Source organism: Stegostoma tigrinum, chromosome 8 (assembly GCF_030684315.1).
Source record: "Stegostoma tigrinum isolate sSteTig4 chromosome 8, sSteTig4.hap1, whole genome shotgun sequence".
NCBI lineage: Eukaryota > Metazoa > Chordata > Chondrichthyes > Orectolobiformes > Stegostomatidae > Stegostoma > Stegostoma tigrinum.
In genome coordinates, this window is record NC_081361.1 from 57,198,613 (window position 1) to 57,217,841 (window position 19,229).

General features: G+C 39.0%; 1 protein-coding gene across 2 annotated transcripts in view; it reads left to right on the forward strand.

The window, feature by feature from the left end:
* The first annotated feature begins 880 nt into the window (after positions 1-880).
* hook1 (hook microtubule-tethering protein 1) overlaps positions 881-19,229 on the forward strand; it is a 79,320-nt gene continuing 60,971 nt past the window's right edge. For both annotated transcript variants that reach the window (XM_048538627.2, XM_048538628.2), the window contains exon 1: positions 881-1,002. In XM_048538627.2, coding sequence (XP_048394584.2) covers positions 958-1,002 — 45 coding nt within the window. In that variant the 5' untranslated portion in view covers positions 881-957. The remainder of the gene's footprint in view (positions 1,003-19,229) is intronic.

The following is a 19,229-nucleotide window of genomic DNA, read 5'->3' on the forward strand; positions in this document are numbered from 1 at the left end:
GCTGGCCTCCTGTCTTCCTCCAGCTCTCCACTGTGTTATAATACACTAACGATACTCTGTCTGCTGCTATTTATAGGCTGGTTCTCCACTTCCAAGGATTACAAAGTGTGGAGCTGGATGAACACAGCAGGCCAAGCAGCATCTCAGGATCACAAAAGCTGATGTTTCGGGCCTAGACCCTTCATCAGAGCATCAGATGAAGGGTCTAGGCCCGAAACGTCAGCCTTTGTGCTCCTGAAATGCTGCTTGGCCTGCTGTGTTCATCCAGCTCCACACTTTGTTATCTTGGATTCTCCAGCAACAGCAGTTCCCATTATCACCTTCCAAGGATTGGTTAGTTGGTTAGTCAATCAAATACAAAAGCAGTTCATGTTTCATCAGCCAATCCCCTGACGGCAGATTAAAATCTTAATACGCCTGTTATGGCCGTGTAGTATATACTATTAAAATATTTTGCGATGTTACATTTACAGCATAAGTAAGTGAAAAGCCTTAGTTTTGTTAAATTTAAAAACATCTTAAATGCCAAAATGCCATTTTGGAATAGATATAAAACGAGTGGAATTTTTAAAAACATTGAGGTTGCATATCCTGCATACCTTGTACTTATTTTTGTTTTTTTTTGTTTAACTCCAGTTTGCACACTGGACGCTTCTGAAAGCAGGATTACCTGAAACTCTGGCAGTGTTTACCTGGCTGGACGTGAGAGACGCTTCGTTTCAGGTTTAGGGGCGGGGCTGGAATAACACACGGGTCCTGAATGGACAGTGCAAATGTCGGTCACCCTACGTCGACGAATGGTTATCCAGCTGTCGTTGCTTTCAGTGGCCATTGGGCTGTCGATCTGTGGCATAATTTCCCTTTGACTCAGACGGAAGAGCGAAGATTCAGGTTAAAATAAGTTGTGTGTGTGTGTGTGTGTGTGTGTGTGTTTTAAAACTAATGAACTGAGGGCTGATGGAAGTGAATAAATCAGACCTGTGCGACAGTTTGATAATCTGGGTAAGTGAGTGCAACTTGAAGCGCAGTGAGGCTGCTTGCTGCTTTGCAGCCCGGTGCTGAGAGACTCACCTGGACTGTCCTCCAGTACAGGTGTAATGTCAGGCTTTCAAACAGCCATGATGGCCCTCAGCGAGCAAAACAGCGACTGTTGTCGACAGCAATTGTGTTATTCGAAAACACTGCAAAGAGCCCTCAACCACCGAGGTTATGTTGTGTTTTGTCAGTCTAAACTTAAATAGTGTAACAGGAGCGGGTTTTATAAATCTCGTATTGCACGGGAAAAATTGTACAGATTTAAAGTAATGTTTAAATGAGCTGGAGCCAATTTCTTCACTGTCAATATTAATGAAACTGCATCCTGCACTTATTCTTTATTTTAAAACAATTGTACTTGAAATATATTTAAAGTATAGTGAAACAGAACAATTTAAAGGAACACATTCGAAATAGGCAGTTGCGTTCAACCATGCTGTGCCTGGACCAGGTATTGTACAGGAAGATGTAGTTTAACTGCAGATGGCTGAGAATAAAAATAGATCTCCGCTTTTGGGAATTCTCAAACTCAAAGGCAGGATTCATACTTTAAAATATTTTATATTAATGAAATAGGCTATTAACAGTCAAATCAAAGAATTGCCTATTTTGCCACGCATTGTCAACTATGAACATGCTTTTAGATTTTAAAAGTTTTTAATGTGTGGATACATTCTGAGGAAAATTAAGTCATGTAAATTAATTTTCATGTAAAACTAGCTAATTCCATGAATCAAATTACAGATTAGTAATGTCTTCAGTTGTTGTTTAAATCCATTAGATGAAAGTAAGTTTTCTTGCTTTTAAAAATTAACTGTCCATGGCAGAATATAGCTTACAGAAAGATTATTTCTTATTATCCATTTATTCTAATGGTAGAATTGATTTCATTTTATTTGAAAATGAAAGATTGTCAATTCAGGTAGCTCTTATGGAGAGAGAAAAACAGAGTAAGTATTTCAGTTTGTTGGCATCCTGTCAATTCTAATCAAAGGTAATCAATCTGAAATGGTAACTATTTCTGTCTCCATGGGTGCTGCCTGACCAGAATATTTCCAACAGTTTCTGATTTTTTTACTTCAAATTTCTAGCATCTAGAATACTTTTTGTTTCTCTATATTGATCACTGGATAGAGTTCAGATTAAAAATAATGAATACAGTATATTTAAGTTAAATCAGGCCATATTACAAGCTGTGAAACCAATGATCTGTGTATTCTCTGCTTTTTCCAATGGTGTAGCTTTATCCTTAATTTAGTTTGCTTTTTATTAGAAATTAATTTCATTCTCTTGTGAGCTCTGCAATAAAGTTAAGATTTAACATCAATATTTAATTGTACACTCAGTTGAGATTAGTATGCTCAATAGATGGTGTAAGGTGTAAATTTAGTAATTATGATGATCAGGTCATCTTTAATATTAGATTCATTTTGAAGATAACATTAATATCACCCAATTGAGGGATTACATGCAGCACCAGACATTTGTTTTGTGAATGCATGTGTCAGTTGGGTACATTTTGCATATGCCCATTATTAAGGACTGAAGGAACATGCAGTTTAATTCAATCAGCCAGTCATTAGGATGTACGCATTACATGCCTGACATCATGATGGTACTGTAAAATTTACCATTAAATGTGATTCCATGTTAGGCAACATTTGCTGAACAATCTTGTGGTGAGCTCTAAATGAACAACAAATTCAAGATAATTATTTGAGCTTGCTAGGAGTGGTATGCATTTATATGCAGATGCTTCTTCTCTACAAACAAAATGAATATGTTCATGAAGTAATAGACATTTTTTTTGAATCACCTAGGCGTTTGAGAATCCTGCAGTTTTCCACTGTTTTCTAAATGGCAAAACTTTGGCCAATCATAGAATCCCTATGGTGTGGAAGCAGGTCATTTGGCCCATTGAGTCAACACCAACCTGCACAGGAGCGTCTCAACCAGACCCACCTCATCTCTGTAACTCTACATTCCCCATGGCTAACCCACCTAGCCTGAACATCCTTAGAAATTATAGGCAATTTGTCATGGCCAGTTCACATAATCTGCATATTTCTGAATTGTGGGAGGAAACTGGAGCACCTAGTGAAACCCAAGCAGACGCAGAGAGAACGTGCAAATTCCACACACAGTTGCCCAGGGTAGAATCAAACCTGGGTTACATTGTGCTGTGAGGCAGTAGTGCTAATCGCTGAGCCACCATGCCATTGTCAACTTGGCAATCAATCAGCATCCCCTTTTCCTGTCGTATAAGAGTGGTCCTGTTAAAATGCTTATATTTGTCCTGATGAGTGAATCCGAAATACTCCAGCAAAATATGCCTTCTTCATCATTTGATCGACTATGATCTAGTTGAATGCGGCTTTGAGAAGCCATATGGCCTACATCTGTCCCTAATTTATATGTTTGTATAATGCTATGTTGAACTCCTTCTTGGGGATTGTGAATGGACATCTGGCTTGTAGATGTGCTTTAATAATTCTGAGGATATGTGCAGATATGATTGCATGGCATCTATGTTTCTACTGCATTTATGTTTATGCTGTAATTGATAGAAAATTTGAGACTTGTGATGTGGAAGTCATGGTTTAACAATGTATATCGATCATAGAATCCCTACAGTGTGGAAACAGGCCCTTTGGCCCAACAAGTCCACACCGAACTTCAGAGCATCCCACCCAGACCCATCCCCCTTCCACCTCCTTGACCTGTCTGTCTCCTCTCCACCTATCTGCTCCTTTATCCATCTTCCACCCGCCTCCCCCCATTTTACCTCTCCATTTATTTCAGAATCCCCTTCTTCTCCCTCATTTCTGAAGAAGGATCTAGACCCGAAACGTCAGCTTTACTGCTCCTCTGAGGCTGCTTGGCCTGCTGTGTTCATCAAGCACTGCACCTTGTTATGTCAACGAAAATGCCAGTTTCATCATAGTGTAGCAAATAAGATTTGAGTTTTACTTCAGAACTTAAAACAGGGAAAACTTCCTCTCAAAATGTTTTGTGTTTTAAGACTTAGTGTGATACTTGAATGAATAAATTCCTAAAATACTGTTAATTTTAAACAATAGTTTTACAGTGAAGAGGTTCAATGCATTGGAGCAGTAACCAGTTGGGTTCCTTGGCACTGATGGATGCAATATTTGGTCATCTTCCTCATGGATGCAATATTTGGTCATCTTCCTCATGGATGCAATATTTGGTCATCTTCCTCATAATGCTGAGTTTCTGATTTGGGCTGTCAGTGTTGGAAAAAAGCCAAACAAATGTTGAGCAGATAGGTACTTTCCCCTGGAAAGAAAGTACTATCCAAGAATGATTGGTCCTGACATCCTAACCTCGCACCTCTTTTTTAGGATATTACTGAAAATCCACTGATCAAATCTTTGGCCCATGGTTCTAATTTGTGTCTTAGTATCAAATTTTGTTTAATGACACTGCGTTGAAGTACTTTCGAATGTTTCCCCTTGTTAACTGATCTAAGTCATTACGGTACATTTTAGATTTTCACTGAGGCTAAACTTGTGATGAATACGACCAAAGTACAAAATTATAGAATGAATCATTGCGCTACAACTGTTTTGTAATTCTGCAGAGGAGCCATGTGAACCAGGGTGTCCACCTCAGCTAATCTATTGCCTCATCATTTCCTCACAACTCTGCGAGTGTTTTCTTCACCACACTCTTGTACAGTGGATTTCAGATGATGACAATATGTTGGGTAAACTTTAGTATATACTACTCACATGACCCATGTCACCTCTGGCTCTTTTTGCCATTTTCGCAATTGAATAGTCTTTTCTTACCTACTCTGTTCAGACCCATCACAATTTTGAACAACTTTATCACAGTTCTTCTTAATCTTTCACATCTCTAAGGCAAATAGCTTTGACTTTTCCAGTTTATCTGTGTAACTGAAGTGCCTTGTTCCCTAATGTTATGGACCAGACCAAGCCCCCACAAAGTATATTAAGATAAACTAGATCCAAACCTTTTCTTATTTTAAAGTTAAGCATAAGGCATTGCATTTGATGTGCAATTCGATTTGGTAAAACTCCTCAACGTTAACCAAAACATACATAATTTTCATACTATGATTAAAATACAGAATTTTTATTTTTAAAATGGCTTAACTGTAACGATCAAAATGCTTTACAAAATAATAGATATTCTAGCTACTACTCATTAACTGCTCCAACGAAGTAACATTACAGAAACATAGCCTTGGCAAAGACAAATTCAGTAAATAGATTGCATCACATGCAATTCTAGCAGCAGGAAGAGAACCCCAGCTTTTAGCTGAAGCAGAGAGAGGAAAAAGAGCTTACACCCCCAGCTTCAAGACTCCAGCAACTGTTGAAAGCTAAACCTAAAAATGCTGGTTCTGTGGGCCCCATGATACCTCCCATTCACCATGCTTCTGTCGTTCTAAATTTTAAAAATAACCCCAGGCCACATAAGCTGTTTACTTTAATGGCTATGAAGAGACTGCTTCTTACCTCTGCCTCAACCTTTCTTTCATTTTAAAAGAAACCAGGACAAAATACACCCCTTCGAGCCATAATATCATCGCACTGAAACCATTCTTGTAAATTATTTCTGCACTCTTTCTAATGCCTTTTCATCTTTCCTAAAGTATTATGCATATAGCTGGAGTAATTCCTCCAGCTGATTCTGAGCTAGTGTATTATAACTTACTGGCACTTGTGTTCTGAACCTGTCCTGACACCTTCAAAATTTAGTGCATCTACAGCTCTACGTCTCTTCCTGCAACAATTTCCTATATGCCACCTCTCCTCCCAAAATGTTTCTCTTCACATTCTCTGCATTAAATTTCATCTGTGTCCACCCATTCCACCATCCTGTCCATCCTGTCCATCCTGTTCCATCGTTCATGTAACTTTATCTGGTTTCTCTCTCCACCTGTTGTGCTCAGCATTCTGAACATTATTTATTAATTTACCCTTCAGGTTTTTAGCATTTCCAGTATTTTACTTTTGTAAACATCAAGGCCTTTTTTTTAGGCAACTGAGACAATGCTGAAAAAGTCCTGAGAATCGACGAATAACAGCTGATTGTCCCAAGATTGTGTTTCACTGTTAGCTGAAATAGAAAAGGTGATTTGCTTGGCAATTAACATTTTTAAAAACTCGAGTCAATTTGGAGTTGAGAGGGCAGAATTTCATTTCCGTAACTAAGCGCTTCTAAGCATTCGGCAAAGCTGATGCCAATATGTTGAGCCCACACAGCAGAAAGGAAAGAAAAAGACTAAATGGCAACCAGATTGTAACAACTATCTTTGAATTCACTTGCTGTTCACAAAAAATACTTAATTGCTGGTGACATACCATGCAAATGTTTCAGGCTATAACCTCGTTTTCATTCCAATGCATAATGAACTACTCCTTATGATTACTTAAGAAACACAAAAAAACAAACAAGTTTATTGCCTGGCAGAACATCCAGATTTGAAATCTGATGGCTTATAGGTTAAGTACATCCGTTTTCCCCACACTTTTCAGAAACATTGTGGTGTGTGTTTGCCTATACTATGGTTTTTTTTGATCCAAATAACAATCAGGTTTTCTTATTATCACAAGACATGAAGGTTATTTCAGAACACTGGAAAAGTTTTAAAAACTTTTAAAATTTGCTTGAGAAGTGAAGCATTTTTGCCTACCAGCTGTTGGCGGCCTTGCATTTCTTGCCTGATTTCAGTGTGGGTAATTTAACACCTGGATGAAGCTGTGTGTTTGCTGTGTTCTGCAGCAAAACATTGCTTTGATGGTAATTCACTTGGATAGTAAATTTGTAGTTCAAATGATTTCTCCAAAAGTCTGCACCTTGAAGTGTCCTTCTTTCTTTGGCCTATGAAAGGCTGTGCTCAAAACACTTCAATTATTCAATATCAGCTGTGGGAGGGAAAGAATATTTCTCTTTGGACATAATTCACTCATTAACAAATTTTTATGTAACTTGTTTTTTCTCCCTCTAATGTCAAGGCAACAATCATCAGTGGTATTTGCTACCAATCAGTATGCTTTAAGTAAGATCGTGTTGCTATTATTGCATCTGGTGACAATAAGGAGTGTCTGATTGGACTCGGAACAGAAATAGGGTTAACATTCAAGTATGTTAAGTTTCTTCAGCGCTTTGTGTTTTTACTAGAATTAAAATCTGATTTAGAATTTACTTGTAATGCCATTTGAGGAGTTTTGACATTTACTTTAGATATGACAGTCTCCATTGTTTTGCAAAAGTCTCACGCTGAATGAACACTAGAGTGTTCTGAGGAAGGGCCACCGGACCTGAAACATTAACTCCGTTTTCTCCTTCACCGATGCTGCCAGACTGACTGAGCTTTTCCAGTAACTTTGTTTTTGTTCCTCATTTACAGCATCCACAGTGCTTTAGGTTTTTATAAAGAGCACTAGAGGCCAGTCAATGTACATAGCTTGTCCTTCAGGTCAGTACTTTCAGGATAGGAATAAAGGAGTAGGTGTAGGCCATTCAGCCCATCTATCCTGCTCCAACATTCAATAAGATCTTGGCTGATCATTTACTTCAGTGCCTTTTTTCCAACCTATCTCCATACCTGTTCTTCTGGATTCAATATTGCATTCAGTGTTGTTAGGCTTGAGGCACCTTCTCCCATGTCCTTATCCCAACCCCGACACACAAGGACTTATAATCACAACATCTGCTGCTATACATAATCCATTGTTAGTCAGTAATTGTTCCCATTGGTAGCTATTTATTCTCCCAGGCTGGTTGCTATCCACTCCTTTGTCTGTCCAACTCTTCTTCTGTCTCTTTGGGCTCAATCTTCACACGCCATTTACCACTTACTCCCCCCTCCTACCCTATCTTCTGCATTGAAACCAACATTTTCCTAGCTACCAATAGTTCTGAGGAACGGTCACTGGACCCGAAACGTTAACTCTGATTTCTCTCCACAGATGCTGCCAGACCTGCTGAGCTTTTCCAGCAATTTTTGTTTTTGTTTCTGATTTCTAGCATCTGCAATTCTTTCGGGTTTTATTTTCCATAACTGTTTAGGTCAATGGTATTTAGAAATCAATGTACTCTCATACTATTTAAGAAATCCTCTGCACATGTGACCATCCTAACAAAGTGGATAACACTCTTCATTCCATATTATATTTCATCTGACATGTTCTTATCCACTCACTGTCTTCCAAGTCCTCTTAAAGCCCTTTTGCATCTTCCACACAAAACAGGTCCTATTTAGGGTAACAAAGTGTGAAACTGGATGAACACAGCAGGCCAAGCAGCGTTCCATGAACACAAAAGCTGATATTTCGGGCCTAGATCCTTCATTAGAAAAGGGGGATGGGGAGAGGGTTCTGAAATAAATAGGGAGAGAAGGGGAGACGGACCGAAGATGGATAGGGGAGAAGATAGGTGGAGAGGAGAGTATAGGTGGGGAGATAGGGAGAGGATAGGTCAGTACTGGAGGACAGACAGGTCAAGGGGGCAGGATGAGGTTAGTAGGTAAGAAATGGAAGTGCGGCTTGAGGTGGGAGGAGGGGATAGGTGAGAGGAAGAACAGGTTAGGGAGGCGGGGACAAGCTGGGCTGATTTTGGGATGCAGTGGGGGAAGGGGAGATTTTGAAGCTTGTGAAATCCACGTTGATACCATTGGACTGCAGGGTTCCTAAGCGGAATATGAGTTGCTGTTTCTGCAACCTTCGGGTGGCACCACTTTGGCACTGCAAGAGGCCCAGGATGGACATGTCGTCTAAGGAATGGGAGGGGGAGTTGAAATGGTTTGCGACTGGGAGGTGCAGTTGTTTATTACGAACCGAGCTTGGCGGTTCTGCAAAGTGGTCCCCCAAGCCTCCGCTTTTTTTCCCCCAATGTAGAGGAAGCCACAACAGGTACAGCAGATGTGGTATACCACATTGGCAGATGTGCAGGTGAACATCTGGATATGGAAAGTCACTTGGGGCCTGGGATGGGGATGAGGGATGAGGTGTGGGGGCAAGTGTAGCACTTCCTGCGGTTGCAGGGGAAGGTGCCGGGTGTGGTGGTTTTGGAGGGGAGTGTGGAGCGGACAAAGGAGTCCCGGAGAGAGTGGTCTCTCCGGAAGGCAGACAAGGGTGGGGATGGAAAAATGTCTTTGGTGGTGGGGTCGAATTGTAGATGGCGGAAGTGTCGGAGGATGAAGCGTTGTATCTGGAGGTTGGTGGGGTGATATGTTAGGACTAGGGGGATCCTCTTTCGGCAGTTATTGTGGGGGCGGGATGTGAGGGATGAGTTGCGGGAAATGCGGGAGACACGGTTGAGGGTGTTCTTGACCACTGCGGCGGTGGGGGGGTGGTGGAAGTTGCAGTCCTTGAAGAATGAGGGCATCTGGGATGTATGGGAGTGGAATGCCTCATTCTCAGAGCAGAGGCGGCAGAGGCGAAGGAATTGGGAATAGGGAATGGATTTTTTGCAGGAAGGTGGGTGGGAGGAGGTGTATTCTAGGTAGCTGTGTGAGTCGGTCGGCTTGAAATGGACATCGGTTTCTAGGTGGTTGCCTGAGATTGAAACAGAGAGGTCCAGGAAGGTGAGGGATGTGTTGGAGATGGTCCAGGTGAACTTGAGGTTGGGGTGGAAGATGTTGGTGAAGTGACTTTGTTTTATCGACAAACCTGGAAATATTATATTTGATCTCCACATGCAAATCGCTGACTTATCAAACTTCAGTCCTATTAAATTTTCCAACATCCTTCTTATTAAAACTAATTTTCTTCTATTCCTCATTCTTTGTCATCCCTTCATTCTCTAAGCCTGGGAAATTATTGTAATTTGTTCAGTGAAGGCAAAAACGAAGTAATAATTAAGCCTCTCTGCCATTTCTCTGTTCCCCATTGTAAATGCTCCCCTGACTCTGCCTCTAATGGACCCATATTTGTCTTACTTAAAAGTTTCCTTTTCACATAACTGTAAAAGATATTACAGTCCATTCTTAAGTTTGCTAGTTTACATTTATATTCCATTCTCATTTCTTGTTTCTCTATTGCTGTATTCAAAAATCCTCCCACTCCTTATGTGTGCTACTATTTTGCGAAACCTTATAGGCCTTTTCTTATAATTTTAATCTCAAACACTCCCTAAATTCCTTTGACATTTTGAGGGTCATTATATCTTTAAAAAATGTGTAGTTGCTATAAATAAATGCATACAATTATTTAAAGATTACTCATTACCTAGATATAGACTTGTATTTTACAATATTTTTCACAATCCACTTCAGCCAATTTGATCCACTTGCCCTCATAATTTCCTATATTCAAATTTAACTGGTTTCAAATTACATTACCTTGCTTTCAAACATAGTGTAAGCTTCAATCACATCATAGCCACTCATCTATAATAGTTCATTTACAAAATTATTAATTAGCACCAGACCTAGGTACTAGATCTGAAATAGTCTGTTCTCTAGTCAGTTCCTCAACATACTGCTCGAGGAAACCATCCATAACAAACCTCAGAAATTCATCCTGTACATCATTTCTGTTCAGTCCAAATGCAAATGAAATCCACCAATGATTAATGTATTAACCATGTTACATTCTTCTCTAATCTCTTGATTAATAGGTATAACCAGTATTGCACATAAAATAATCAAGCAGAATCAGTACAGCTTTCTGAAGGTGAAATCATATCTGATGAGTTCATTAGAATTCTTTGAAGAAATAACAGAAAGGAAACAAAAGGAAAGCAGGGGTGAAAATATATCTGGATTTCTTGAAGTTGTTTGAAAAAGTACTTTGCCCAACTAATAAAAGGCAGAGACTTGGGATAAAGGTAGCATTTTCAGGATTGCAAACTGTAACTGGTGGAGTGCCACAGGGATCAGTGCTGGGGTGACAATTATTTATAATATGTATTCGTGTTTTTCATAAGGAGAGTGAATTTACTGCAGCCAAGTTTTGTAGATGATACAAAATAAGTGGGAAGGCATGTGATGAGGATGACACAATGTGTCTGCAAAGGGATATAAACCGGTTAAATGAGTGGGCAAAAACTTAGCAAACAGAATATGATGTGAGAATATATGAGGTTACGTACTTTGGCAGGCGGAATGGAAGTGAATATTTTATAAATGGAGAAAGATTGCAGAAATCTACAGCACACATGGTATTGGGTATCTTCCATGGAACTATCTAAGGTTATAGTGCATAAGAAAGCCGATCTATGTCATCTCACAAAAGGCTGCTGCATAAGATAAAGGTCCACAGCATTACAGGCTATGTATTGGCATGGATAGAGGATTGGTTAACTAACAGGAAGCAAAGAGTGTGGATAAATCAGTATTTTTTTGATTGGTGGTTAGTAACTAGTGATGTGCTTCAGGGATCAGTGCTGGGACAGCAATTGTTTATAATTTACATAGATAATTTGGAGTTGCGGACCCGTGTGTAGTGTGTCAAAGTTAGCCGATGACACTAAAATGAGTGTAGGGCAAAGTGTGCAGAGGACTCTAAAAGTTTGCAGAAGGGCATAGATAGTTTAAGTGAATGGGCAAAGGTCTGGCAGATGGAATTCACTGGTGATAAATGTGAAGTCATCCATTTTGATAGGAATATCTGTAAAAAGGATGATTATTTACAGTGTGCTGCTGTGCAGAGGACTTGGGTGTCCTTGTGCATGAATTGCAGAAGGGTGATTTGCTGGTGCAACAGATTATTAACGAAAATGGAATTTTGACCTTCATTGCTAGAGGTATTGAGTTTAAAAGCAAGGAGGGTATGTTACAGCTGTAAAAGGTGCTAATGAGGCCAATCTGGAGTATTGTGTGTAGTTTTCGTCTCCTTACTTGGGGAAGGACGTACAGGCACTGGAGAGTGCAGAGGAGGTTCACTCGGTTGATTCCGGAGCTGAGGGTTGGTTTATGAGGAGAGATTGAGCAGACTGGGATTATACTCATTGGAATTTACAAGAATGAGGGGTGATCTTATAGAAACATATAAAATTATGAAGGCAATAGATAAAATAGAAGCAGGGAGGATGTTTCCACTGGTGGGTGAAACTAGAACCAGAGGGCATAGCCTCAAAATTAGGCAGACTAGATTTAGGACTAAAATGAGGAAGAACTTCTTCACTCAAAGGGTTGTGAGTTTGTAGAAGTAGTTGGGGCTTCCTCTTTGAATGTTTTTAAAGTTAAGATAACTTTTTGAATAGTAAAGGAATTAAGGGTTATGTAGGTAAGTGGAGCTGACGCCACAAAAAAGTCAGCATGATCTTATTTCTAGTTTCCTCCCACAGTCCAAACATGCGCAGGTTGGGGCGATTGGTCATACTAAATTGCGCATAATATTTAGGGATCTGTAGATTAGGTGGAATATAGGGGAATAGTTCTGGGTGGGATGCTCTGAGGGCTGGTGCGGCCGAAGGGTCTGTTTCCACACTGTAGGGATTCTATGATTCCATGATTCTATGAATGGTGGAGCTGGCTTGAAGGGCCAGATAGCCTACTCCTGGCTCTTGTGTTTTTATAAAAGTTTGAGGTGTGTCCTGAAATTCACATAAGGCCAATGTGTATAGGTCAATATGAAAGAAAAATGAAAGAGTATTTTAACATGGTGGTTTATGGTAATAAGAGCTTCATTTTGAGATGAACCACATAGAGTCTTAGAGTCATACAGCATGGAAACAGACCCTTCAGACCAAACAGCCCATTCCGTACATAATCCCAAACTAAACTAGTCTCACATGCCTGCTCCTGGCCAATGTTTGTTCAAATCTTTTCCTATTCATGTATTTACCTAAGCGTCTTTTAAACATTGTATTCCCGCATCCATGACTTCATCAGGAAGTTCATTCAACACATAAATCACCTGTGTAAAAATAAAAAGTACCCCTTGTGTCACTTATAAATCTCTCCCCTCCTCAAAAATGTGCTCCCTTGGTCTCAAAATCTCCTATCTGAGGGAAAGGACACCTTCCATTAACCCTATCATTACCCCTCCATGATTTTATAAAGGTCACCTCTCAATCTCCTATGCTCCAGTGGAAAAAGTCCCAATCTATCTTTATAATTCAAATCTTCCATAACTGGCAAATTTCTGGTAAATTTCTTCTGAACCCCCCCCGTAGCTTAATCATATCCTTACAATAACTGGGCAACCAGAACTCGACGCAGTACTCGAGAAGAGGCCTTGCCAATGCACTATACAAACTCAACATGATTTCCCAACTCCTACACTCAAAGGATTGAACAATGAAGGCAACAGTGCTAAACACCTTTTTAATCATCCTGTGTAGATATGATGCAAATTTCAAAGAATTACCCCAGTCCCTCTGTTCTACAACATTACTCAAGGTCCTACCGTTAATTGTAATAAGTCCTGCCCTTCTTTGTTGTACCAAAATGCAATGCCTTGCGTTTATCCAAATTGAACTCTATCTGCCATTTTTCAGCCCGTTGACGCATTTGATCAAGATCCCTTTGTAATCTTAGAAAACCTTCTCCACTCTACTGTGCCATAAATTTTGGTGTCATCTGCAAACTTCCTAACCATGCATTCTATATTCTCATCCAAATCATTTATATAAATGACAGATAAAATATGAGGACCCCGAATTGAACCCTGTGGAACACCATTGATGACAGGCCTCCAGCCTGAAAAGCAGCCTTCTACCGCCACTCTGTCTCCTGTCGTTAAGTCAATTATGTATCCAATTGACAAACTCAACCTGAATCCCATGTGACCTAACTTGACTAATTAGTCAACCATGTGGAACCTTGTCATAAGCTTTGCTGAAGTCCAAATAAACAGTGTCAATACTCTGCCCTCATTGACCTTTTTGGTAACTTGCTCAAAAATTCAATTAATTTTGTGAGAAACTATTTTCTCGCACAAAACCGTGCTTACTATTCCTCATCCATTTTTCACTCGATAAATGCTAATAAATCCTATCTTTTAGAATCAGCTCCAACAACCTACCCACAACTTTCCGGACTGACCGATCCCCTCCCTACTTTCCCACGTATACTCTCCTCTCCACCTACCTTCTCCTCTATCCATCTTCAGTCCGCCTCCCCCTCTCTCCCTATTTATTTCAGAACTCTTTCCCCATCCCCCTTTTCTGATGAAGGGTCCAGGCCCGAAACGTCAGCTTTTGTGTTCATGGGATGCTGCTTGGCCTGCTGTGTTCATCCAGCTTCACACTTTGTTATCTTGAAGTCAGACTTGCAGGTTTTCTCATTCCACAATTTCTCCTTACAACCCTTCTTAAATAAAGGTACGACATTAGCCACCCTCCAGTCATCAGGCACCTCACCCGTACTTATAGATAATACAAATATTTCTTCCTTTACTTCCCACAATGTTCTACATGCAAGGCAATTTTAATTTTTGCAAATGATGAAATGATGCAGTTAGTTAAGAGTGCAGTTGCTGTTTCTGGGAGTTATCAATGCCAATATAGAAGACAGTTATACCCACTGTATAATTGACTATCTTGTCACGATGAATGCAATACAAGTAGCAGGAATCCAAATGATTTGTGAATTCACAGTGGTGACAAGTTCTGACAAAATGGTGGTTCCATCACAGGAATTTTGTGCAGATATTTCTGCACATTTTAAAGAATAAAGTTTTTTTTCCAGTTCTTAGTTTAATGTCAGTGTTACAAATAAATTTGTACAGATTCTTTTATAGAAGTGGAGTAACGAGTTGATGGATGGTCCAGAAAATTTAAAATTAACTATGGTATTTTCTACTTTTATATCAAGTGCACTTTGCATTTAAACCTTTTCTATAAGATACGGTTGCCATTTCAATGTGTTTTTAGTATGTTTAGCCAACTGTTTTGGTCGAAAATAGTAAAGGTTTGAAGGGACTTATTCAGTGAAATAACAAATGATTTATTCTCTATTCAAAATTTGCTATTTCATTGGAAAAAGCTGTTAATGTGTTTGTGTTGATCTTCTTATTCAACACACAACTGTGGAACTCACTATTATAAATGAACTGAAAAAGCCATTGTCCTAAAGTAATTAAGTGAATCCTGAATCAGGCTAAATTATGTTCATTTCTTAGATTTGATATTTTCAGCTTTAAATGTTAACTGGATTCATATATGACTTTCTTTTCAAACTATTTGTAAATACATTCCTTGGAAAATGTCTCAAAAGTTAAAATAATCTGGAAACTATCTAAAACATTTTTAAAAAAGACAGATCTTCTGAGCAGTGGCATTGATGGTCAGATCACTGCTGGATTGGAAAATTCTCATAACATGACTCTCTTCAGTATTCCTTCAACTTACACAGAAATGTGTGTCGTTATGTCCATCAGAGAGCGCTGTCCCAGTGGAGTATAGTTGAGGGAACACATGTCACCCTTGCCTTTTATTTTATGGCGCTAGTTGTTTCATGTTAAGTCTAAAGAGCCAGTTGTAACATTAGTGGATAGATGAATGAATGGATATGAGATTTGATAGATACAGTGTGTTAGTGGGTCAGAAGGCTACATTGCTTGGGTAATAGTTCTAAGGTTTGGGAGTGATACAGAGGCTTCAGATTTGGCGTTACCTGTGTGTTAGGCTATTGTTAACTTCCAACTTAGAAGTCATAAATATTTGTGGAGAATCATGATAAGTACTTATCATGAGGAATTGCCATCCAAAATTTAAATTTCCTGGGTAATTCCACATGGGTTCACATTGTCAGGGTGCTAATTCACCATCTATATCAATCCATTAACCGGAAGATTTATCCCCAAGCATTAGAGCAACATGATTATTAATTGAATAGTAATTAATGTTGCTGGTGGATGAAACATAGTTGAACTATAAAGTAGTGAAGGTAATCTCAAACACCTTTGGACTTAAACATTTGCCCATGTTTCTCCTTCTATCAAGCTACAGTCATTTAAAAGCCTATTACCTGATTAATTTTAAAATCAACTTCTGTCTTGGCCATTCTTTAATTTGCTGACTTTCTGTAGAAAAGAGCTGGCAACCTAAGCTAGTTAATAGAGAGTGAACTAATAAAAGGCTAATTCTGACACTGTGAAGGAGCTAATATTTCACCTGCAAGCTTAAAGTAAACATTAATGCTGCAGCAATGAAATGTGTAAAATAAACGTTTAGCTTTAGAATACCATAACATCTCTATTAAAAGATTATAGATATAGAAAATAGAATTATGACCCGGCAAATAATATGGTATCTTTTCTGTTTTTAAAAATAAATTGTGACACCTGATAAAAGTCTAAAGAAATATTTATGGAACAGAAATTGTATTCCAAATATAAGAATTTTCCTAAGAGTAAAGATTCAGAATGAAAGATGAATGACGTCACAAGGTAAACTAACTCCACTGTGGGACAATTACCAGAGGGAATGGTTGGTAGGAGGAGCGGAGTTTTGCCTTTGTGAATTTGCACCAAAAGAAAACTTAATGATTTTAATTTCTTCATTGTGAACCTAAATAATGTCCCGACAACGCTACGCTCTCCTTTCAGGTCCTTACCTTAAGTGATAATGTGATAAAACATTTTACTACCTTTAGACTTTTATCAGCAGTGAAAAATGTGCATACAATGTGGTAAGCAGCAGTATGAATTTCCTTTAGTACCTCATGACATATGCTGGCTGCAGTGGAGATTTGAAATTTTCTTAAGGTACAACTTTAAGAATCCTGTTCATGCAGACAGTCAGCAGCAGGAACGGCTGAAAATTCAAGAAACCTTCAGAAGAAACCCTAATGGCAAGATTCAAATAGTAGAATCTACAGTCAATGGGAAAAACATGTCAGGCCTGTAAGACATGCACTCCTAGCAGGAAACTTAGGAATTCCCTAGAGATGAAACATTAGTCACTCCAAAGCTTTTGCGGAGTCTATCATGTGCCAGTGATCTGCAGTAGTCCTGAGTTGCGTTTTACCTGAAAAGTGAATGGACATTGGAGTCATTGTGAGTAAAATTTAAAATACATGGTGGGTAAGGAAGGAATTGGAAAGATGGTACAGATTTATGAGCTAGAAGTATTGAAAAGTACCTGTAGATTGAGCCAACCGTTGCCACCTTAGTGGGAAGGCACGTGAGATATGGCTACAACAAGGAAAATCAATGGCCACAAAAGTACTTCAAATGAAGGCCGCAGACCTGGGGACATCATGTAGCTAGAATTAAAGCGATAAAGGGGCACATTCAAAGCCTAAGCGCAGAATGTCAAAAGGAAGAAGAAATTTAGGGCACTTTATTAAGGCTGCAATAGATGTGGGAAATCCATTATTAAAATGACTGTAAAGGAAAGAAGTACTTATTTATATCCCAATGTAAAGAGTTCAGCTACACATGGAAAAGAAAGACTATTATTTGTTGCAGAAAAACTGTGGAAATGTAGGTAGCAGGAATGAGCCAGAACAGAAAAAACTTCATTAAAGTTGGCATTGTTATAAAAGTCAGAGGCAATGAGAATTATTTAGTAAAACCTTTTCCAAAAAAAAGCAGAAGTAATTTATTAAGGCAGCAAGTAGTGGGATTTATCCAGAGAAGCTGAGAAAAGGGTGGGAATCTCCCATTTCAGCTGCAGAGAGTAGAAAACCTTCACTTTGGTCATTTAGACGTGGGGAAGCTCTCCAGTAGCAACAGTACTATTGATGCAAAAAGCAAAAGCCTTGAAATGAAAGTAAGAAATCATAGAAACACTTAAAAGGCAGGCAGAATCTGTAGGGAGAGAAAGAGCTCTGTGTTTTTCCCTCAGCCGATGCTATCAGACCTACAGCGTTCCAGCGTTTTCCATTTTCATTTTAGTTAAAAAGACTGATTACTTGTTATTGTTGCATTACTGCTAATCTCCTTACCTGATCTAGACTTACAGCAACGTGGTTGACCCATAATTCATCTCTGAAATCGTCTAACAAGCCACCTGGTTCAAGGGCAACAAATGCCATCCTAGCCAATGATGGCTGCGTACAAAGAAAGAATAAAAAGAAAGAAGCAGGCTAGGTGGATTGGCCATGCTAAATTGCCCATAGTGTTCAGGGATGTGCAGCTTAGGTGGGTTATAGGGGAATAGTTGTGAGTTGGATGCACCGAGGTTCGGTGTGGACTTGTTGGGCCGAAGGGCCTGTTTCCACACTAGGGATTCTCTGATTAGCGAGTTTTGAGGAAGATTTGTAGCTCAGGTTGAGGTTCTGGATTGTGAGTTTGCTCGCTGAGCTGGAAGGTTAGTTTTCAGACGTTTCGTCACAGAATGGTGACTAAACGCCTGAAAACTAACCTTCCAGCTCAGCGAGCAAACTCACATCCAGGATTCTCTGATCCTCTGATACTGGAGTTTGTTGTGTATTTCATTCACTACAGCAGTGATTATGCCTTTAAAAATACTTTACAGACTGTAATGTGCTTGGGGACAATGTGCATAATGTAATGTAAATACATGTTTATCTTTACGTTCTTCACTTTGCCAGTCAAAGTAATGAGGTTCAAGAATCAGTTTCCATGGGACTCTGCCTTATGTTTAAATGTGAAGGCACACAGCTCTCAAATATGGGCACACTAGAATTATAACTGTGTGACTGATGTGTCAGTTAGAATTTTTGGAAAGGACTCATCAGTATAATGGATTCAATCCTTCCAACATTTTGAGCTATTTAACATTAACTATGTACTGTAGGTGAAGCATTGGTATTAATGTTGATGATCTGAGAATATCAGACAAGAATACTGCCCAACATTGCGTTTATTGGCTCGAGTACTGATTTTTTTTTTAGTTTGTTAAAATGAAATATTAATTCACTTAACATTTTTAGTAGTTTTTTAGATTTTCTAATCAATGTCAGGGCATTTCCATAAAGACACGTAAACACGATTGGAGATCTTAGATGGTTTTTTAAAAAAATGCACAGGTCATTTCTGCCATGTAATCTCAAAGCTCTGTAATGGCTGTTGAAAACCTTCCCTTCGTACCTGTTGTATAAGTCTGATATGTTTAATTTAATGGCAAAATCTGATATCTAACATACTCATTGTGAGAAAATCTCAAGTCATAATGAAAAATAACACAGTAGTAGATTTGTTATGAAAGAAACCCATGATCCATCATGAAATATGAAACAAAATGCTGCCCTTGTTTACTCTGTTGTAAGAATCAACTATACCTTTCTGATGTAATGAAAAATCTGCAACAGAAATTACTGTTTAAATTATACATTA